The sequence below is a fragment of the Prinia subflava genome, chromosome 5, assembly GCF_021018805.1.
Source record: "Prinia subflava isolate CZ2003 ecotype Zambia chromosome 5, Cam_Psub_1.2, whole genome shotgun sequence".
Taxonomy (NCBI): Eukaryota; Metazoa; Chordata; class Aves; order Passeriformes; family Cisticolidae; genus Prinia; species Prinia subflava.
The window spans coordinates 7,273,505-7,289,921 of record NC_086251.1 but is presented as its reverse complement, the minus strand read 5'-3'; the positions used below and the strand labels follow the sequence as shown (position 1 = coordinate 7,289,921).

The 16,417-nt window shown below is 45.4% G+C and overlaps 1 protein-coding gene across 1 annotated transcript; it reads left to right on the top strand.

The window, feature by feature from the left end:
- Positions 1-5,779: 5,779 nt before the first annotated feature.
- Positions 5,780-10,904, top strand: LOC134550563 (uncharacterized). The gene is made up of 2 exons (XM_063397305.1): positions 5,780-5,830; positions 9,174-10,904. Exon 2 carries the CDS (start codon positions 9,200-9,202, stop codon positions 10,541-10,543), a length of 1,344 nt encoding a protein of 447 aa, XP_063253375.1. The 5' UTR covers positions 5,780-5,830; positions 9,174-9,199; the 3' UTR covers positions 10,544-10,904.
- The last annotated feature ends 5,513 nt before the right edge of the window (positions 10,905-16,417 follow it).

Below are 16,417 nucleotides of genomic sequence, written 5' to 3'. Positions count from 1 at the left end.
AGAGCCTGTGTTGATAGATAACTTCATTTGTCACAGCGTGGCACACAGGCCTCCAGAACCAAAGCTCTATTAAACAAACAAAAGAGTCCCCACAATTTAATTTTCACATCCATAAGGGATATATTTTTTCACATATTAAGGCCTTCTAAAGATAATCCATATGTATTTTTTAAAATCCAGTTTATATCACCTTGAACACTGAGTAAATATACATGTAACAGTAACATATGCTGGCTTTTAATCAGCAAAATATTTAATAAGCATGGTCCTAACTTTGTCCAAGAAGCCTGAAATTGTTTTAATGAATGAAATCTAGAGTTAATCTGAGCCAAACTTTATTCAAGGATTTACAGTAACGATTATCTTTGGGTATAAAAGGAGCAGACAAAGCTTTTGTTACCGTAACTGCCGGTTTTGCTCTGTAAAAATATTCTCACACTGCCGTGGCCCCTCAGCCCTAGAATGGTGAGGAAACATCCCTGTAACAATGCTTCCAGAATGGAAGGAATAATGCTCAGCATTTAATATTTCCCACCATTTAATAAACAATGGATAACAATCCTGATTTGAATGCATGACAGGAAAATCTCCTGGGAGCCCCAGTCTGATCCTCTTCATTAAGGGGCAGAATCTGCTCTCCTTAGAGATGGGTTTGTTCCTTGATGTGTCTCTCTGACTACAGGTGGCCAGGAGCAGTCTCTGCACTAACTGTGCTGTGCTGTTTGCACTCAGACACAAAAATAACACTGCTCAGTCCAAGCCAGCATACAGCTCATTTATATTTTACCTCAAATCAGCCCCGTGGAAACAAAAGAAAGCTGTTCTCCCAACCTTCTTCACCTTCCTTTGGCTTGTTCCATGGGATCAATTGGCAAGTAGGGGTTTGCTACAAATATAGACCACAGCACAACCTGATTTTCTCCCCTTCACAGTCACTCAGAAAAACAAAAAGCTATGGCCCACAAAGGCCTTATTAATTTCCTTTATTGATTGAAATGTAAGGCACAAGGCGCCTCTCAGCCCCTGAGCCACACAACAAAATAAGTGCATTGAAAAACTCTAAGTAATGAAACAAAAGAAATTATGAAAAGTAAGGCTGAGGATCAATATGCTGCTTCTCTGAAAAACTGTGCTCAGCTTTAAAACCAGAGTTGTTTGTGCTGAATGTTTGATTAGCTATAGATCTCTAAAGAAGGATTCCAGACCATCTGGAGTCTATTCTGTGAGCTGATCTGGAAACCTCTAGCTCAAAAATAGTCCCTGTGTGAAGGCACAAACATACATACCACAGCCTGATCAGTAAGTTTCTGGAATGTATTTTAGATGAAAAGATGCCGTCTTTATCTCCTGGGAAACCTGAGATGAAAATAAAAGAACCCAAATACCAAAGTGCTGGGAACAGTTGGAGAAGCAAGGCATCATTTCTTAAAGGAGCAGCAGGAGGAAGGGTAATATCAAAAACCCTGATGAGCAGCTTTAGCTTCTAAACATTAAAAAAAATGCAATTATTCAGCAATGTCAGATAATCAGGCAGATGATAAATACATATCTGCTGAGCTTTTACAGGGGAGCTTAAAACAAAGCACAATGTAGCAGAGGAACAGAAGCCCCCATTGCACTGGGAGGACGGGGAAATTGGAGCTTCACACAAACACTGAACAAAAGCTGTCTGAAAATAGAACTTGGAGTGATGCCATAGTTAATAGCTATAAATACAGAACATGCTGGTGTATGAAACATGGTTTTAAATACAGCTTTAACCGAATGGAAAAGAAAGGTGAGTCTTGACAAAGATTTTGGTCACCATCAGCAGTATAAAGAAAACTGAAATCATTCTAGATAGAAACTAGTGAAAGAATTTTATTTTTATATTTAAATCAGGTTGGATCAGACTAAAAGGCTCCCTCCCCATTTCTATATCAAGAATAGAAAAATCAGCAGTGTGTCTGAGAATGAGAAACCTGTCTGTGTCAATTCAAAGAAACTTGAATTACACTCAGGTGGTGCAGCATCTCCAAGGGCAAACAGCAAATAATGTTCTGGAGGTGGCAAGAGAGGCCTTTACTAAGCAGCCTGCATAAGAGATATTTGCCCCTAAGAATCAGGGCAAACCTTTACAGAGTGTATTTCCTGGTTTTTAGTAAAGATGGCATCCTGGGAAGCTAAAGAATAGGACTGGAAGCAGAATTTGGTTCATTTTGATATGGGGAAGGGTTTCCAGAAAGAGTTAATGAAAAAAGAAAAGCTATTACATATGAACTTCCTGAGTGTTTGAAAAACAAAACAAAACAAACAAGATGCAGTCTGGAAGTCATAAATGTGTGTCCAACCCAGCCATGACTGAGCAATACAATCAGGCAGGGCCTTACCAAAGAGACTTCCAGGGAAAGTTTCCCCCTCTCCTTCCCATCAAGCACAGCCTGTGCTCACAGCAGAGGATCCAGATTTCCCCATTCAGACAGAGACTGCACGTGGTGACAAAGAGTATGTCAAACATGAAACACATTTCCCTATAACCCAGGTATCTTGTGGTATTTGGAGCTCTACAAGAACTGGGAGATCTGCTTCTAGTGAAACCCCAAACAAAAATGTCAGGAAAACAAAAAGAAACTTATGGGGGGAAAAGGGGGAGTCTTAGGTTATTGCCTTCTTGACTCACTTTTGAGTTTTGGGAGAAATGGTTTGATGATTTTAGAATTTATGCATCTATCTATATATATTACTATTATTTTAGCAAGATATATTGATATAATCATGTGGCTTAAAGATAAAGTGAAACTTGTTACATTCCCCTGGGGAAATGGTTTCTTCTCCCTCAGGGACCCCTGGAACTCCTGTCATGTAGTCTGACCCTTCCTTCCCCGTCTGACCCCATTGGCTGTGTGCCAGCTAGCCCCTCCCTCAGAGACCCTAAGATAAAGGGTCCCCTGTCCCCCGGGAGCTCTCTCTCTCCCGGGACATCAACCTGGAATAAAGGACTTGCAGCTAAAAGGGTAAGAGAGCCTCTTTTGAATCCTTGTCCTGTCTTTCTTGATATAATCCTGTTAGGCCTGAGAAGGGCTGAGCTAGCTGAGACCCTTGGAGGGATACAGGATTGTGCCAGTTGGCCCCCAAAGTGGATTTAGTTCTAGGAACCCATGCGGAGCTGGAGACCTTTCATAGTCTTGAAAGCTCTTTGGGAAGTTCAACTACCCTAGGCACTTTGGCCACATGTTGTGGCTATAGGTGGATAGGGATAAGCTCGTAGCTTGTGGTTGCCCAGTCACGAGTGAGCTAAAGACAGGACCTTCAGTTGCCTCTGACTCAGCATATGATACCACGGACCAGGTAAAGTCCTCCGTTTGATCGGTACCGCAAACTGGGAGGGCGGAATTTTACCTTTGCTAGTAGCAGCGGGTGGGTTTTAGGACCCTGCTGCGGCGATTTTTTTTTCTTTTTTTTTTCTCTTTCGTTTCTGATTGCCGCAGCCCGCGGGCCCGTGGGGCGGCTCCGCACAAGGAGCCCTGCTTTTCGGGGAAACCCCGGCCCGGGTACGTATCCCATCGGCCAAGCAAGGCGGCGGGGACCCCCCCGGTGCCACCGGGGCTGGAGAAACGGCGCGGACGCGTGACCGCAGCCCCGGAGTTTTCCCCGCCTGTTCTCTCTGGTTATAGGAGACACAGGAGTTACATACAGCTGACTTTAGCAGCTGGAGGCTGGATTTTGAGCTAATAGCTTTCAATAATATCGAATCATGGGCATGCAGCTATCAGCTCCTCAAAAGAGTATATTAAAACAACTCCAGGACCTTTTAATTAACGTTAAAATTTCCAAAAGGCTGCAAAAACGTTTTGTTCGCTGGTTAGAACATGAATTTACTGAAGCTGAATTACTGCAGATAGATACTGTTTCATTTTGGGATTACGTGGGTACGGTAATCACAGATAAAGTCCAAAATAATGATCACGCCGTTTCTGTATTTATCCCAATATTTTTGCAAGCTCGTAACCATCTGTTAGAGTTAAACAAACCCAGCCAGGAGCAAAAACTTACCCCATGTAATCCCCCCTCTGATCCACCTTTATACCCGGGTTTACCTTTGTCCCGGGATCCTTTTAACAAAGCCAGTTTCTCTCCTCAGGATCACGGCGGGGGGGCAGGGGCGGCCCGGGACTTCTGTGAGGCGGCAGGGTCCCTTAGGGACCCCCTCCACGTGGCTGATAACAATGGCGGCTGCCATGTGCCCCGACCCTCCCCCCACGACCCCTTCCCCTCCCAACCCCCTCCCTCTGCCCCCGCCCCCATCCCATACCCCTGTGCCAACCCCTGCTGGCCTCCGGCAGCCCCACCCCACCCCTCCTCCCCCTGCCTCCTTCCCGGCTGCTGCGGCGGCTCAGGGGGGGCCGGCTCCTCCTCCTCCTGCCTCCCCGGCAGCAGGGAGAGGGCCGCCCCCCCCACCCTGCACGGCCACAGCGGGGGGTATGATTGCCACACGGCGGGGGGAGGGGGACAGCCTGGGCTGCCCAGCCAGCACGCACAGAGCACGCTTTTCCTTCCCCACCCACAAGGGACTGATAACACTGTAACCCCGGTATCCCCAGACACGGGGGGTCCGGCAGCAGCTTCCAGACCCTTGGCAAATGCAGATGAACCCATTTTCTCTGTAGCTCCAGTAGCATATGTAGGCAAAAGGCAGGGTTCTCGGCAATACCAGCCACTCTCCTACCAAGACAAGAAAGAACTATGTAAAGTACAACGTGAGTTTGGCAGGGACACCCCCATCTTTAAAGGGATGTTTAGAGCCACATTTGATTCTAATGAAATGGTCCCTAATGATATTAAGGACTTATTCAGGTGTCTGTTATCTCCCTCAGAGTATGATCTGTGGGACAATATGTGGAAAAGAGCTTTAAGAACACTTTTACAGGAGATTCAGCAAAACCCTAATATGGCTAAAGACACTGAGAATAATGATATTACATTTGAACATCTGTGTGGTGAGGGTGCATGGGCTTGCCCTGAAAAACAAACCCGAGTATTATCCAAACAAATTTTACTTAGGATTAGCAATGTTGCAGAGAAAATGTTTTATCAGCTACCATCAAGGGAAGGGAAAGGAAGTTATGTCAATGTTAAACAATTTCCTACGGAGAATTTCTTACAGTTTGTTGATCGTCTGAGGACACAGGTGGAACACCAAATACCAGATCCCGTGGTGCAGGCAGAGCTGATCAAAGAGATGGCTCAAAGAAATGCTAATGAGACCTGTCGTAGAATTATCCTCACTTTACCCTTGGACCCACCACCTACTCTGTCCCAGATGATAGAAGCTTGTTCCAGACGGGCAGAATTGTTCTGCACAACTGAAAGACACCCTGGAACAACACACCCACAGCATACAGCCCCTGCTGGACCACACCCCAGCAGGCAGCAGATGCCACCAGACCAGCTGCAGCGCATCATCTGCCTCCGCTGCAAGAAACCAGGACACTTCGCCAGATCCTGCCCTCAGACCCAGAAGCAGAAGAAATCCAACAAACAAAAAAACTGAATTCACAGCGCGTGCCCGCGGTTGATACTACAACGCGCAGAGATATAAATGTAGCGGGACTCACATTGGCAAAAGCTTCTCTCTTAAAGAAAAAGGGGGGGGAGGGCAGGTCACGGGGTGTGGGGGTGCAGAAAAATGTAAATGTTAAAGGCTCAACTAACAAGGTTTGGCAGCCACTTGGCCGTTTTAGACTTGTAACTACCAAAGGTTTCCATTTCAGATCTACTGAGTGGATGGTTGTAACAGTTGACCTGTCTAACATCTCACAGGACCTGACGGTTTACCACGTGGGATTGGACAGTGAGTATTTTGTTATTGGGGACACAGCACACACACCCTTGGAAATTGAGATAGCTCCCATGACCATAAAGGGAAAAATAATAGGCCTCATGTTGTTGGCTCGTTGTTTGCACCCACCCTTTTATCTGATAGCGGGGCAGATTCTTGCCCAAGCCATTCCGGTTCCAGCAGAGATCACAGCAGACGGTAAATCACCAGAGGTCTACTGGACAGAGGTGGTGGGGGAACCTAAACCCTCTATGATGTGCAACATTACTTGTGGATCAGAGCGCCTCCAAGTGGCGGGAGTACTCGACACCGGAGCTCAGGTCACCGTATTGCCACAAAGCATGTGGCCTTCAAATTGGGAATTAGAGCCGGTGGCAGGCAAACTTCAGGGCATAGGAGGAATCTCAATGGCAAGGATTTCGAAAAACGTGGTGCAAATTGAGGGACCTGATGGAAAGGTGGCGAATGTCCGTCCTTTCGTAGCAGATTATAACGCCCCACTGTGGGGGAGAGACACCATGTCTCAGTGGGGAGTCCGATTGGTCATTCCTAAAACACCCCAGGATTTTTGCAAGTAGCCACTGTGGAGCGCCCTACCCAGAAGTTAAAGTGGTTGGAAAACACCCCCAGATGGGTAGCACAGTGGCCTTTGAGTAAAGAAAAGCTCAAGGCGCTGGAAAAACTCGTGGAAGAGCAATTGGCTCAGGGACATATTGTGGAGACAACTAGCCCCTGGAATTTCCCGATCTTTGTGATAAAGAAACCGGGAAAGGACAAGTGGAGGTTGCTCCATGATCTAAGAGAAATTAATAAAATAGTAGAAGACATGGGACCCCTCCAACCAGGGATGCCCACTCCTACTATGCTCCCCCGAGATTGGAAATTGGCTGTCTTAGACATCAAGGACTGTTTTTTCCAAATTCCATTGCACCCTGAAGATGCCCCTAGGTTTGCCTTCTCAGTTCCCACTGTCAATAGACAGGCCCCAATGAAGCGTTATCACTGGAGGGTCCTTCCCCAGGGTCTCAAATCGAGTCCTTTTATATGCCAACAATATGTAGCCTCATTACTGTCTCCAATACGCGCACAGAGGAAAGAAGCCATCATCCTTCACTACATGGATGATGTGCTAGTGTGTGGCCCCAATGACTCTATACTCCAACACACGCTTGACCTAGTGGTTAAAGTTTTAACCTCTGCTGGATTTCAATTACAGGAGGACAAGGTTCAAAGGATGCCACCTTGGAAATACCTGGGCTTGCAAATCAGTGCAAGGACTGTAGTTCCACAGAGCTTAGAAATTGGTTGCAATCCAAAAACTCTAGCAGATCTCCACTCCCTGTGTGGGTCCTTGAATTGGGTAAGACCCTGGCTAGGCCTCACAAATCAAGATCTAGAACCCCTCTTCAATTTATTGAAGGGGGAGAAGGAGCTGACGTCTCCCAGGGAGCTGACCCCAGAGGCGAAGACAGCAATCGAAAAGGTACAAAAAGCCTTGTCAGAGAGACAGGCTCACCGGTGTGAGCCAAAGGTGCCTTTCCAGTTTATTGTTCTAGGAAAACTGCCACACCTGCATGGCTTGATCTTTCAGTGGATCGAGGAAGAGAGAGATTCACTGTTGATAATAGAGTGGGTTTTCCTCTCCCACCAAAGATCCAAGACCATCACAGAGCCACAGGAGCTGATAGCACAGCTGATTCGGAAGGCCAGGGTAAGATTGTGTGAATTGGCAGGTTGTGACTTTGCATGCATTCACCTCCCGGTCAGACTTTCAGAGGAGGGAAAGAACTCTCCTGAGAGATTGACCAAAGAGATGTTTGAGCATTTGCTGCAGAGCAATGCCAGTCTCCAATTATCTCTGGACAGCTACAGGGGACAAATATCAGTCCATGCCCCGTCCCACAAGTTGTTCAATGAGGAATTCCACCTTATTCCTCATGAGAAAAGGAGTCGGAGACCACTCAAAGCTCTCACAGTCTTCACAGACGCATCGGGTACTTCAAACAAGTCCGTCGTGACTTGGAGGAACCCACGGACTCAGCATTGGGAAGCTGATGTTGAGTTTGTGGAGGGATCCCCCCAAGTGGCTGAACTGGCCGCAGTGGTAAGAGCTTTTGAGAAGTTCTCAGAACCAATCAATTTGGTAACCGACTCTGCCTATGTGGCGGGAGTAGTGTCCAGAGCGGAGCAGGCTGTGCTCAAGGAAATAGAGAATGAACATCTCTTCAGGTTGCTTTCAAAGCTAATCTATTTGGTTTCTCATCGACAGCACCCGTTTTACGTGATGCATGTGAGGTCACACACTGATTTGCCAGGTGAGATCGCAGAGGGGAATCGCCAGGCAGACTCCCTTGCTGCACCAGTTGAAAAGGCACATCTCCCTGATGTCTTCCAGCAGGCAAAACTGAGTCACCAACATTACCATCAAAATGTGCCAGCCCTGATCCGACAATTCCAACTAACACGGAGCCAGGCTCGAGCCATTGTAGGTACCTGTCCGAACTGCCAGCTCCAGGTCATGCCATCGATGGGCATGGGGGTGAACCCCAGGGGCCTGGGCAGCTGTGAGGTATGGCAAACAGACATCACACACATTCCTAGTTTTGGTCGCCTCAAATATGTTCATGTGAGCATTGACACATATTCAGGTGCAGTGTATGCCTCTGCCCACGCAGGAGAAAAATCCATACATGCCAAGCAGCACCTAGTGCAAGCCTTTGCAGTGTTGGGAATTCCAAAAACAATCAAAACTGATAACGGCCCAGGGTATGTGTCCAAGGAGTTCCTAGAATTTGTCCAGCAGTGGGGAGTGGAGCATAAAACTGGCATCCCTCACTCCCCCACAGGTCAAGCTGTGATCGAGCGTGCACACCAAACGCTCAAACAGGTTCTGGCTAGGCAGAACTGCTCGGCTTCGTGGATGACACCACAGCAGAAGCTCTGCAAAGCCATGTTTACCATCAATTTTCTAAACTGTTCATTTGAAAACATGAGTCCACCTGTGGTACGTCATTTTAACAGTGGTGATCAGTTTAAATTGTCTCAGCGTCCACCGGTTTTGATTAGGGATCCTGAAACTTGGGAAACCAGAGGTCCCTATGAGCTTGTGACCTGGGGTCGTGGCTATGCATGTGTGGCTACTCCCTCAGGCCCTCGGTGGATTCCCCAGAAGTGGGTGAAACCTTTTATCCCCAAAAATCCAGCTCCAGCAGAAGGGGACGAGAAGCAAGTGACTGATGCTTCGAAGAGAAGACGCCGCCGGATGGAAGAGAAAGATCCTCCTTAGAGGTGGATTCCTTCTGGCAGAAACAGGAACTTTTAACATGTTTTAAAAATGTTTATTTTTCCCTTCCAGAGAAAACCTACCTCCCACTCAACCCTATGATGAACCCCATCCAAGTTGTCATCCTGCTAATGCTGAACAGTCTGGCAGCTGCATGGATCATCCCTCAGCCACGTCAGAACGTCTGGGTAACCCTGGCACAGACACTTCAGCAAGAAAACATATGTTTGTCCACTGCAGCAGCTAAGAATCCTATGTCTACCTGTCTGGTAGGAATTCCTTTGCAGGCTGGAGAATTTCCAGCAGGCTTGGACAAATACAGGTCCAACGAAATTCCAGAGGCACACACCCCACAACCACACAAAGATCATCAGAAGCAAGACGTGTTTGCCATGAACCCCTTAGCGGAATGGGTGCAGGGTTTGCCCAGGGTAGCTCATGAACCCCAGGAGTTAGAACTATTGGGTTCCTCCCCTGCCACATACTGCATCCATTTCTCTGTCATCCCAAAACCCTCTAGCACTGACGAGTACCACCTTATAAAGCAGTACCGGGGAGAATTTACTGCAAAGAGGTGGTGTCATAATATAAGCCACATTGCATCAGACAACCCATCCCACTCCAAACCCAGAAGCCTCCCTAGAGGATTGTTCTTGGTTTGTGGGGATCGGGCATGGGCAGGAATTCCATCCCGGCTTTTCGGAGGGCCATGTACCATAGGGCGATTGTCCGTGTTGACACCCAACCAAACTTTAATTCGTGAATGGACACACAAAAACAAATCGGCTGACAAAATTCAAAAAAGGAGTGCTGACAATTTGGACCCAAATTGTAATTCAGACATTTTTCATTGGGCAAAGTCAAAAAGAGTTGCTGTATCCCTGTTTCTTCCGTGGGTAGCAGCAGCCAAAGCTCTAGGTGAATTGGGCCAACTAGAGTGCTGGGTGGTCAAGCAGGCTAATTTAACATCCATCGCCATCAGCTCCCTCCTAGAAGACGAGGAGATTACCAGACAGGCCACGATCCAGAACCGTGCTGCTATCGATTATCTCTTGCTATTGCATGGACATGAATGCCAGGAATTTGAAGGACTCTGTTGCATGAATTTGTCCTCAAAGGCTCCAAACATCCATGCTGCCCTCCGAAGCATGAACAACATGATCGGACAAGTGAAGCAAGAATCAGAAGATTGGATCAAGGAACTGTTCAAGGGCTGGGGACTCACTGGGTGGTGGACTTCTGTAGTCAAAACAATTATGTTACTTTTTGTTATCCTTTTCCTTGTAACCATAGCATTCGGAATCCTACGCTGTTTGATTTTCAAGGCTATTAATGGCCTCATATCTTCTACCTCAGAAGTCAACCATATAGAGTTGGCAAATCTAAAGCGGTCCGGTCTCCCTACCAACCATAAGTGGTGGGAAACCCGCACTCCGTGTTAAACAGAATTTGAGAATTTCTCTCTGTATCTTTTTAAACAAAAAAAGGAGGAGATGTTACATTCCCCTGGGGAAATGGTTTCTTCTCCCTCAGGGACCCCTGGAACTCCTGTCATGTAGTCTGACCCTTCCTTCCCCGTCTGACCCCATTGGCTGTGTGCCAGCTAGCCCCTCCCTCAGAGACCCTAAGATAAAGGGTCCCCTGTCCCCCGGGAGCTCTCTCTCTCCCGGGACATCAACCTGGAATAAAGGACTTGCAGCTAAAAGGGTAAGAGAGCCTCTTTTGAATCCTTGTCCTGTCTTTCTTGATATAATCCTGTTAGGCCTGAGAAGGGCTGAGCTAGCTGAGACCCTTGGAGGGATACAGGATTGTGCCAGAAACTAGCAAAACCTGCTAAGACAGTAAAAAAGAAAACCCCTGAACATTTATCTCAGAGTGATCCCAGACATTTTCTCCAGCCATATCATTTTTTTCATAAACATTTTATAGATTTCCTGTGCTTACAATGGATCTGCTTTTGAAAAGCTTCAACCTCTGCAAATACATGTTCTGCTCCAAAAGAAAGAAAAATGGAGACCAAGGCTCATCACCCAAGTAACAGAAATGTGAAATGTATGTGCAAAAGTGTGTGAGATAAGCAATACTCTTTCACTTGTTACCCTCGTCTCTCTAGTTTTTCTCATTATACAAATCACAAACAAGCAAGGACACTGTGACAAAACCAGCAACTGGGAACAATTTCCAAGTACTCCATGCTCAGAAACAGTCAATCACTGGACAGACACCAGGCATAGGATATTTACGTTTTATTCCTACCAGATGAAACTGAGCTTCTACCTAAAACTCTGTCTGTGCTTAGGGAGTTGGAGTGAAAACCCCCCTGCTTTAAAATGGTGAATGAAATTTACTGCTACCACTTGTGAATTTAAATACTTAAAATCATCCATTAAGGTATATTTGAGCACACAAAAATGTCCACAGCCTTCATTAGGTTCTGTTAAATCTTATATATTTGCAAATGCATCTCTGTGGCTTCTGCAGCCTTGACATGCACTGGAAGGAGCAGCAATACTCCCGTGATCTGAGCTCAAACTCCCTTTTTCTGTAATAAAAATAAAGGACAGGCAGCCAGAAAATGCAGATATTATCCTGCCATAGCTCCCAGTGATGTAAACCACAAGAACAAAGCTCTGGGAACATCCTCACAGCTTAGAGTATCTTGGTAGTTGTGTGATAAACTCTGAGGCACATCAGCCACGCTAAACTGCAAGGGGTTCCAGCTTCCCCTGCAGGACAGGTGGGATGGAACCTGACACACAATGGGAGAGCCCCAAAGAAACCAGACTGCTTGAATCTGAGCATTAAAAAAGAACCTAGAGCTTTTGCAAGGGCAGGGGCTTTGGAGGGAGAAGCTGCTCCTTTGGAGGGAGGGAGAAGCTGCTGCCTTCAGCTGCAAACACGGTGCAGACTGAGGTGTTTTTATAGAAAAAATGAAATGACAGTTGTTCTGTGCAATTATGCCCACACATAGCAGGTGGTCAAGGCGTCTGTGCTGGTTTAAGGCTGCTTCAGGAGTCTAACAGGTTCCCTTGATGGATGTGCATCCCTCCCTCTCCTTTGGCACGCTAATTTCATCACTCCCAGCAAAGATTTCACTCTGCACTTACAGGACGTGCCGCGACTTGACAGCTACACAATTTGCCCTCCCTAACAGCAAAACAAAAGGCATTTATGGCCCATTATCCTCACCAAAGCCTGGCCTGGCCTAAGATTGTAGGAGCATTGAAATTCCTATTTTGCTGCAAAAGAGCAAACTCAAAACTGGCTGTTTTTTCCTTCTTTTAGAAGGGTCTTGATGCTTAAGGACCACTTCTCTTCTGTAAGGCAGCTGATGCAGAGCAGCACTGATGGCTGGCATTTCCTCACAGCGACCCTTTCTGTGTGACAAACAGCCCAAGTCCTGAGTGGGACCTTCACAACCCACCAGCGGCAGCAGAGAAAACCAGAGCGAGTCCTTTGCACAGCACGGTGAAGTGCCAGGGGAGCAGCTCTCATTGCCATCAGCAGCAAACACAGTCCTGCGCTTTCAGCCAGAGGACAGCTCCAGGATTGTGTGTTCTGTGGACTAAATAATTCCAGCAGCGCTTCTGGTTCATTCTGAGCCGAAAAGGACTTGATCATTTTAGACAATTTCTTTGCTGTGCAGCACTCTAGGCTGTACACCCTCAATCTGGTTCCTAGGACTGCACCAGGAATAGAATCAAACTGTTTAAATTCCTGTTTCTTAGTGAAGGATCTAGAGTTTTCAGGGGAAAAGAAAAAGAGGAAAAAAAAAAAAAGAGGATCTGGGATCTTAGAACCATTGCCCAAAAGGTGTTGAAAAATCTAATAATTTAATAATTTAATATTTAATAAAGGACTTTAATAATTTAAAATTTAATAATTCCAAGTCATTCTGGCAGGAGATATCTTCCCAAATCCACTATTCACCTGGATCTCTGAGGCGAAGGTGCATTTCTGTTTACTGTGTAACAGCAGGTAATGAGTAATCTCCCTCTTCACTCATTAGGCTCACTGTATTTTCAAAAAAAATTAAAATGGAACTGTGAGAATCTATCAGTCTTAGAAACAGGTTTTTTCTTGTTTCAATGACAGGTAGATAAGAAGTGCATTTATTCTGGGAAAACTTTTACTACTCTCATTTATTCTTAGCACTCTCTCAATACACCTTTTTTTTCCTTAAGATATGATCCAAGCCCTACTAAACTTAACAGAAGAGGTTTTCATTGACCTCAGCAAGCTTTGAATCAGACCTGTAAATTAGAGTCTGACCCCTTTCACAGAATTTATCATCTTTACAGCCTATCCCTGCAAAATTAGGACATTGTGGGCTCAGTGCTTTATGCATCTTAAAATAACTGCCAACAGAGAGTGCAAATGATGCTGTTCACTTCAGCATAGCCTTGAACCCTGGTTATCTGTCTAATTTTACTCCAGTTGACCCCCTGACCCTGATCCAGCTTCCTTCATCACAGTAGTTCCAGGCCACCTGTCCTGCTGTCAGGTTAGGAAGCTCAGGCATGAGAGAAAAGGAGGAACTGCTTGGCCACCTAATCTCAGATTAATAATTTAAAATGGAGTTTTAGCAAGTTTTTCTTATAGTGTATGAAAGGAAGCATAAGATGAATGGTTGGCAGCAGTCATCCTTGACTATCATAACATGGAGCATGTAGTAAATATTTAAATAATATACACATTCATGTGCAGAGAGAAAAAAAATTTTGAAGTGGAACTGATGCCCCACAGGATGGGGACACCCTGGTGCCCTCACATGCCAGTGACAGCCCTTTAGGGGAAAAAGCAAGGTACCAAAACCAAATTAATCCCCCTGTGAATCACTTAGCTCAGCCTTCTCCACTTTGCAGCTTCCTCTGGCAATAATTCCAGAAAAATTCCTCTTCCACCTGCACTTCCCAGTTACAATGTTCAGTGCCAAGAGAAAAGGTGTGTGACTGAAGAAACATCATGTCCTGTTTACAGCCAGTGAGTGCCAGATGTCTGACTCCAGACAAGAAGAGAGGATGTTAAACCACATCCCAGGCAGTTCTACAAGGGAACATCCCTACTGAATAAAAGGATTGTCATTGAATAAAGCCCATTGTCACACCTGTAAGGACACTCAGAAAGAGGTGCTCTGATTTAGCAGCACTTTAAACAATCTGTTTGGAGCCCTAAGTGAATCCACAAACAGGGAGGCAGTGAGAAGCCAAGGGCAGCAAACTCCTGTAAGCATTTCTGCAGTTACAGGAGGCTGGAAGAGCAGCAGGAGGCCTTGATGTCACCCATATGTCCTCAAACAGGTCTGTGGCACTCTCATTCAACCAAACCTTTCACCATTAATATCATGTCATTCCTCGGGGAAAATGTAGACAGAACCAAAAAAACTTCTCAAAAGTCACAGCTACAGGAAGAGACAAACAGTTAAGTGTTTCTTATTTAATCAATCATTCTATAGGATAAACTTCCACCTGGAAAATAAAATGCTTCACCGGACCCCAGCTGACACAATGAGAGAATTCAGGTTTCATTTGTAGCTACTTGCAAATTACTGAGCAGTCAGGGTGACTTTGTTGTTCTTTGATACTCTGCTTTCCACGGCTGCAGAGATTTCCACTGTTTTGAGCTTCCACGTTTCCAGAGGGTTGCAGTGAGTTTCTCTTTTGAAGGGTCCCTTTTGGTGCCTCCAGGTGTTCCACAATGTTTCCTAACAAGTGGATCTGACTTTAATCAAGGGAGGTAAAGAAGCAGCCCAGATGCTCTGTAGCCACACAGGTCCGTGGTCAAATCTTGTGTCAGGGGAAGCCCAGTGGCAACAGAACCTGTAAGCATTTGAGCAGCACAAAACTCGAGGGAGTGAAACACTCTGGGTTCACAGGGGTTTGTGCTGCAGCTTGATTCTCCTGCAGCTCTTTCAGGTAAAAATACACATTTGCTAAAAATTCCAGAGATGCCCTGGATGAATCTAATTCTTTCAAACATGATTTATTGTGGCTACTCTTTTGGAAGGTTCTAGTCAAGGCAGAACAAAGTGACCTAGAAGCTGATGCAAGTGTTTAGCACCTGAATAACTTGTGGTTAATTACAAATATATATGACTAGCACAAGCACTGTGATAAACTGATGGAATTCACATAAAAGCTGTTACTTAGAGCTTTCCTAGATGTAGAACAAGAGCAGGAGAATGATCACATTGGAAATAAATGTAGCCAGGTTTTCTAGGCAGTCTTGACAGCTGTCTACTAGTGGGGATTTAATGCAATGTATGCATGGAATTAATCCATAATTTAACATTTATGCTAGTTTACATCTGTTTACAAGTCCTACTTCCTATTTGATTGAGTAGCACAACCCTTTGCTCACATCAGCCAGGGATATCATTATTAACTGATAACAACCTCAATTTGCAAATTACTTAAATCTAATGGGGCTTTATTTCATTACCATACCAGCTGTAATTCCAAGTCAACATTCATTACTGACATAGTTCCATTTTAATGCAGACAGCTATGCACTGCTGAGAAGTTATTTACAATATCCTACATATTTTGCTATGAAAGAAATGTGCCATTTTGCCTAGGGAAAAGGTAAGAAAAAAACTCAGCACCATTTTGCATTATGTAAAGAAATGAAAAGCTGAATTCAGGACTTCCTTGCCTACAATGATGTAGGACATACAATTGAAGAGCTGTCTGTCCAGACAAAGTTCTGTACAGCGAGGAGGTATTATTCACTTACATATCTGCTTCCTCACCATATCAAGAGCATACTTAGCCAAAACCTGTTCTCTTCTTCTCATTTTCGTGCCCTAAAGAGCCAATTACTGCAGCATGTTGTTCATTCATTTCCAGCCTGTGCCACACAAACGTCTGAGTCAGAAAGTCAGAATTCATTTTTTCCACAGTGCCATGGAATGACCAGGCAACAGGAGCCCAGCACATCCTCCCACGGATCTGTCATAAATCCAGTGCTTCTCCAAGTCCAAGTGACACAATATCCTGGGCAAGGAGCAGAAGGACAAATGAATTGTTCTTGCATCTGTAAGGACAGCAGAAAATCTGCCCACAATAAACCCAAATTGAACAGCTCTATGAAATTCTATCATTTGCAACTCCCCTGCATTTACAGACTGGATGTCCAGCCAGTCTGGACAGCTGCCTTCAAGACTAACTTCCCTATTTCTCTCAAGGATTAAAGTTTGTGCCTTTACCCAGACTCTGAGATGTGTCCAGCTGTTTTCCAAATTGGATTTTTGTCTCTCAGCCTGATTCCAGTCCTAGAACAGACCAACATTATAGTTCATTGCTTCCATTTATTTC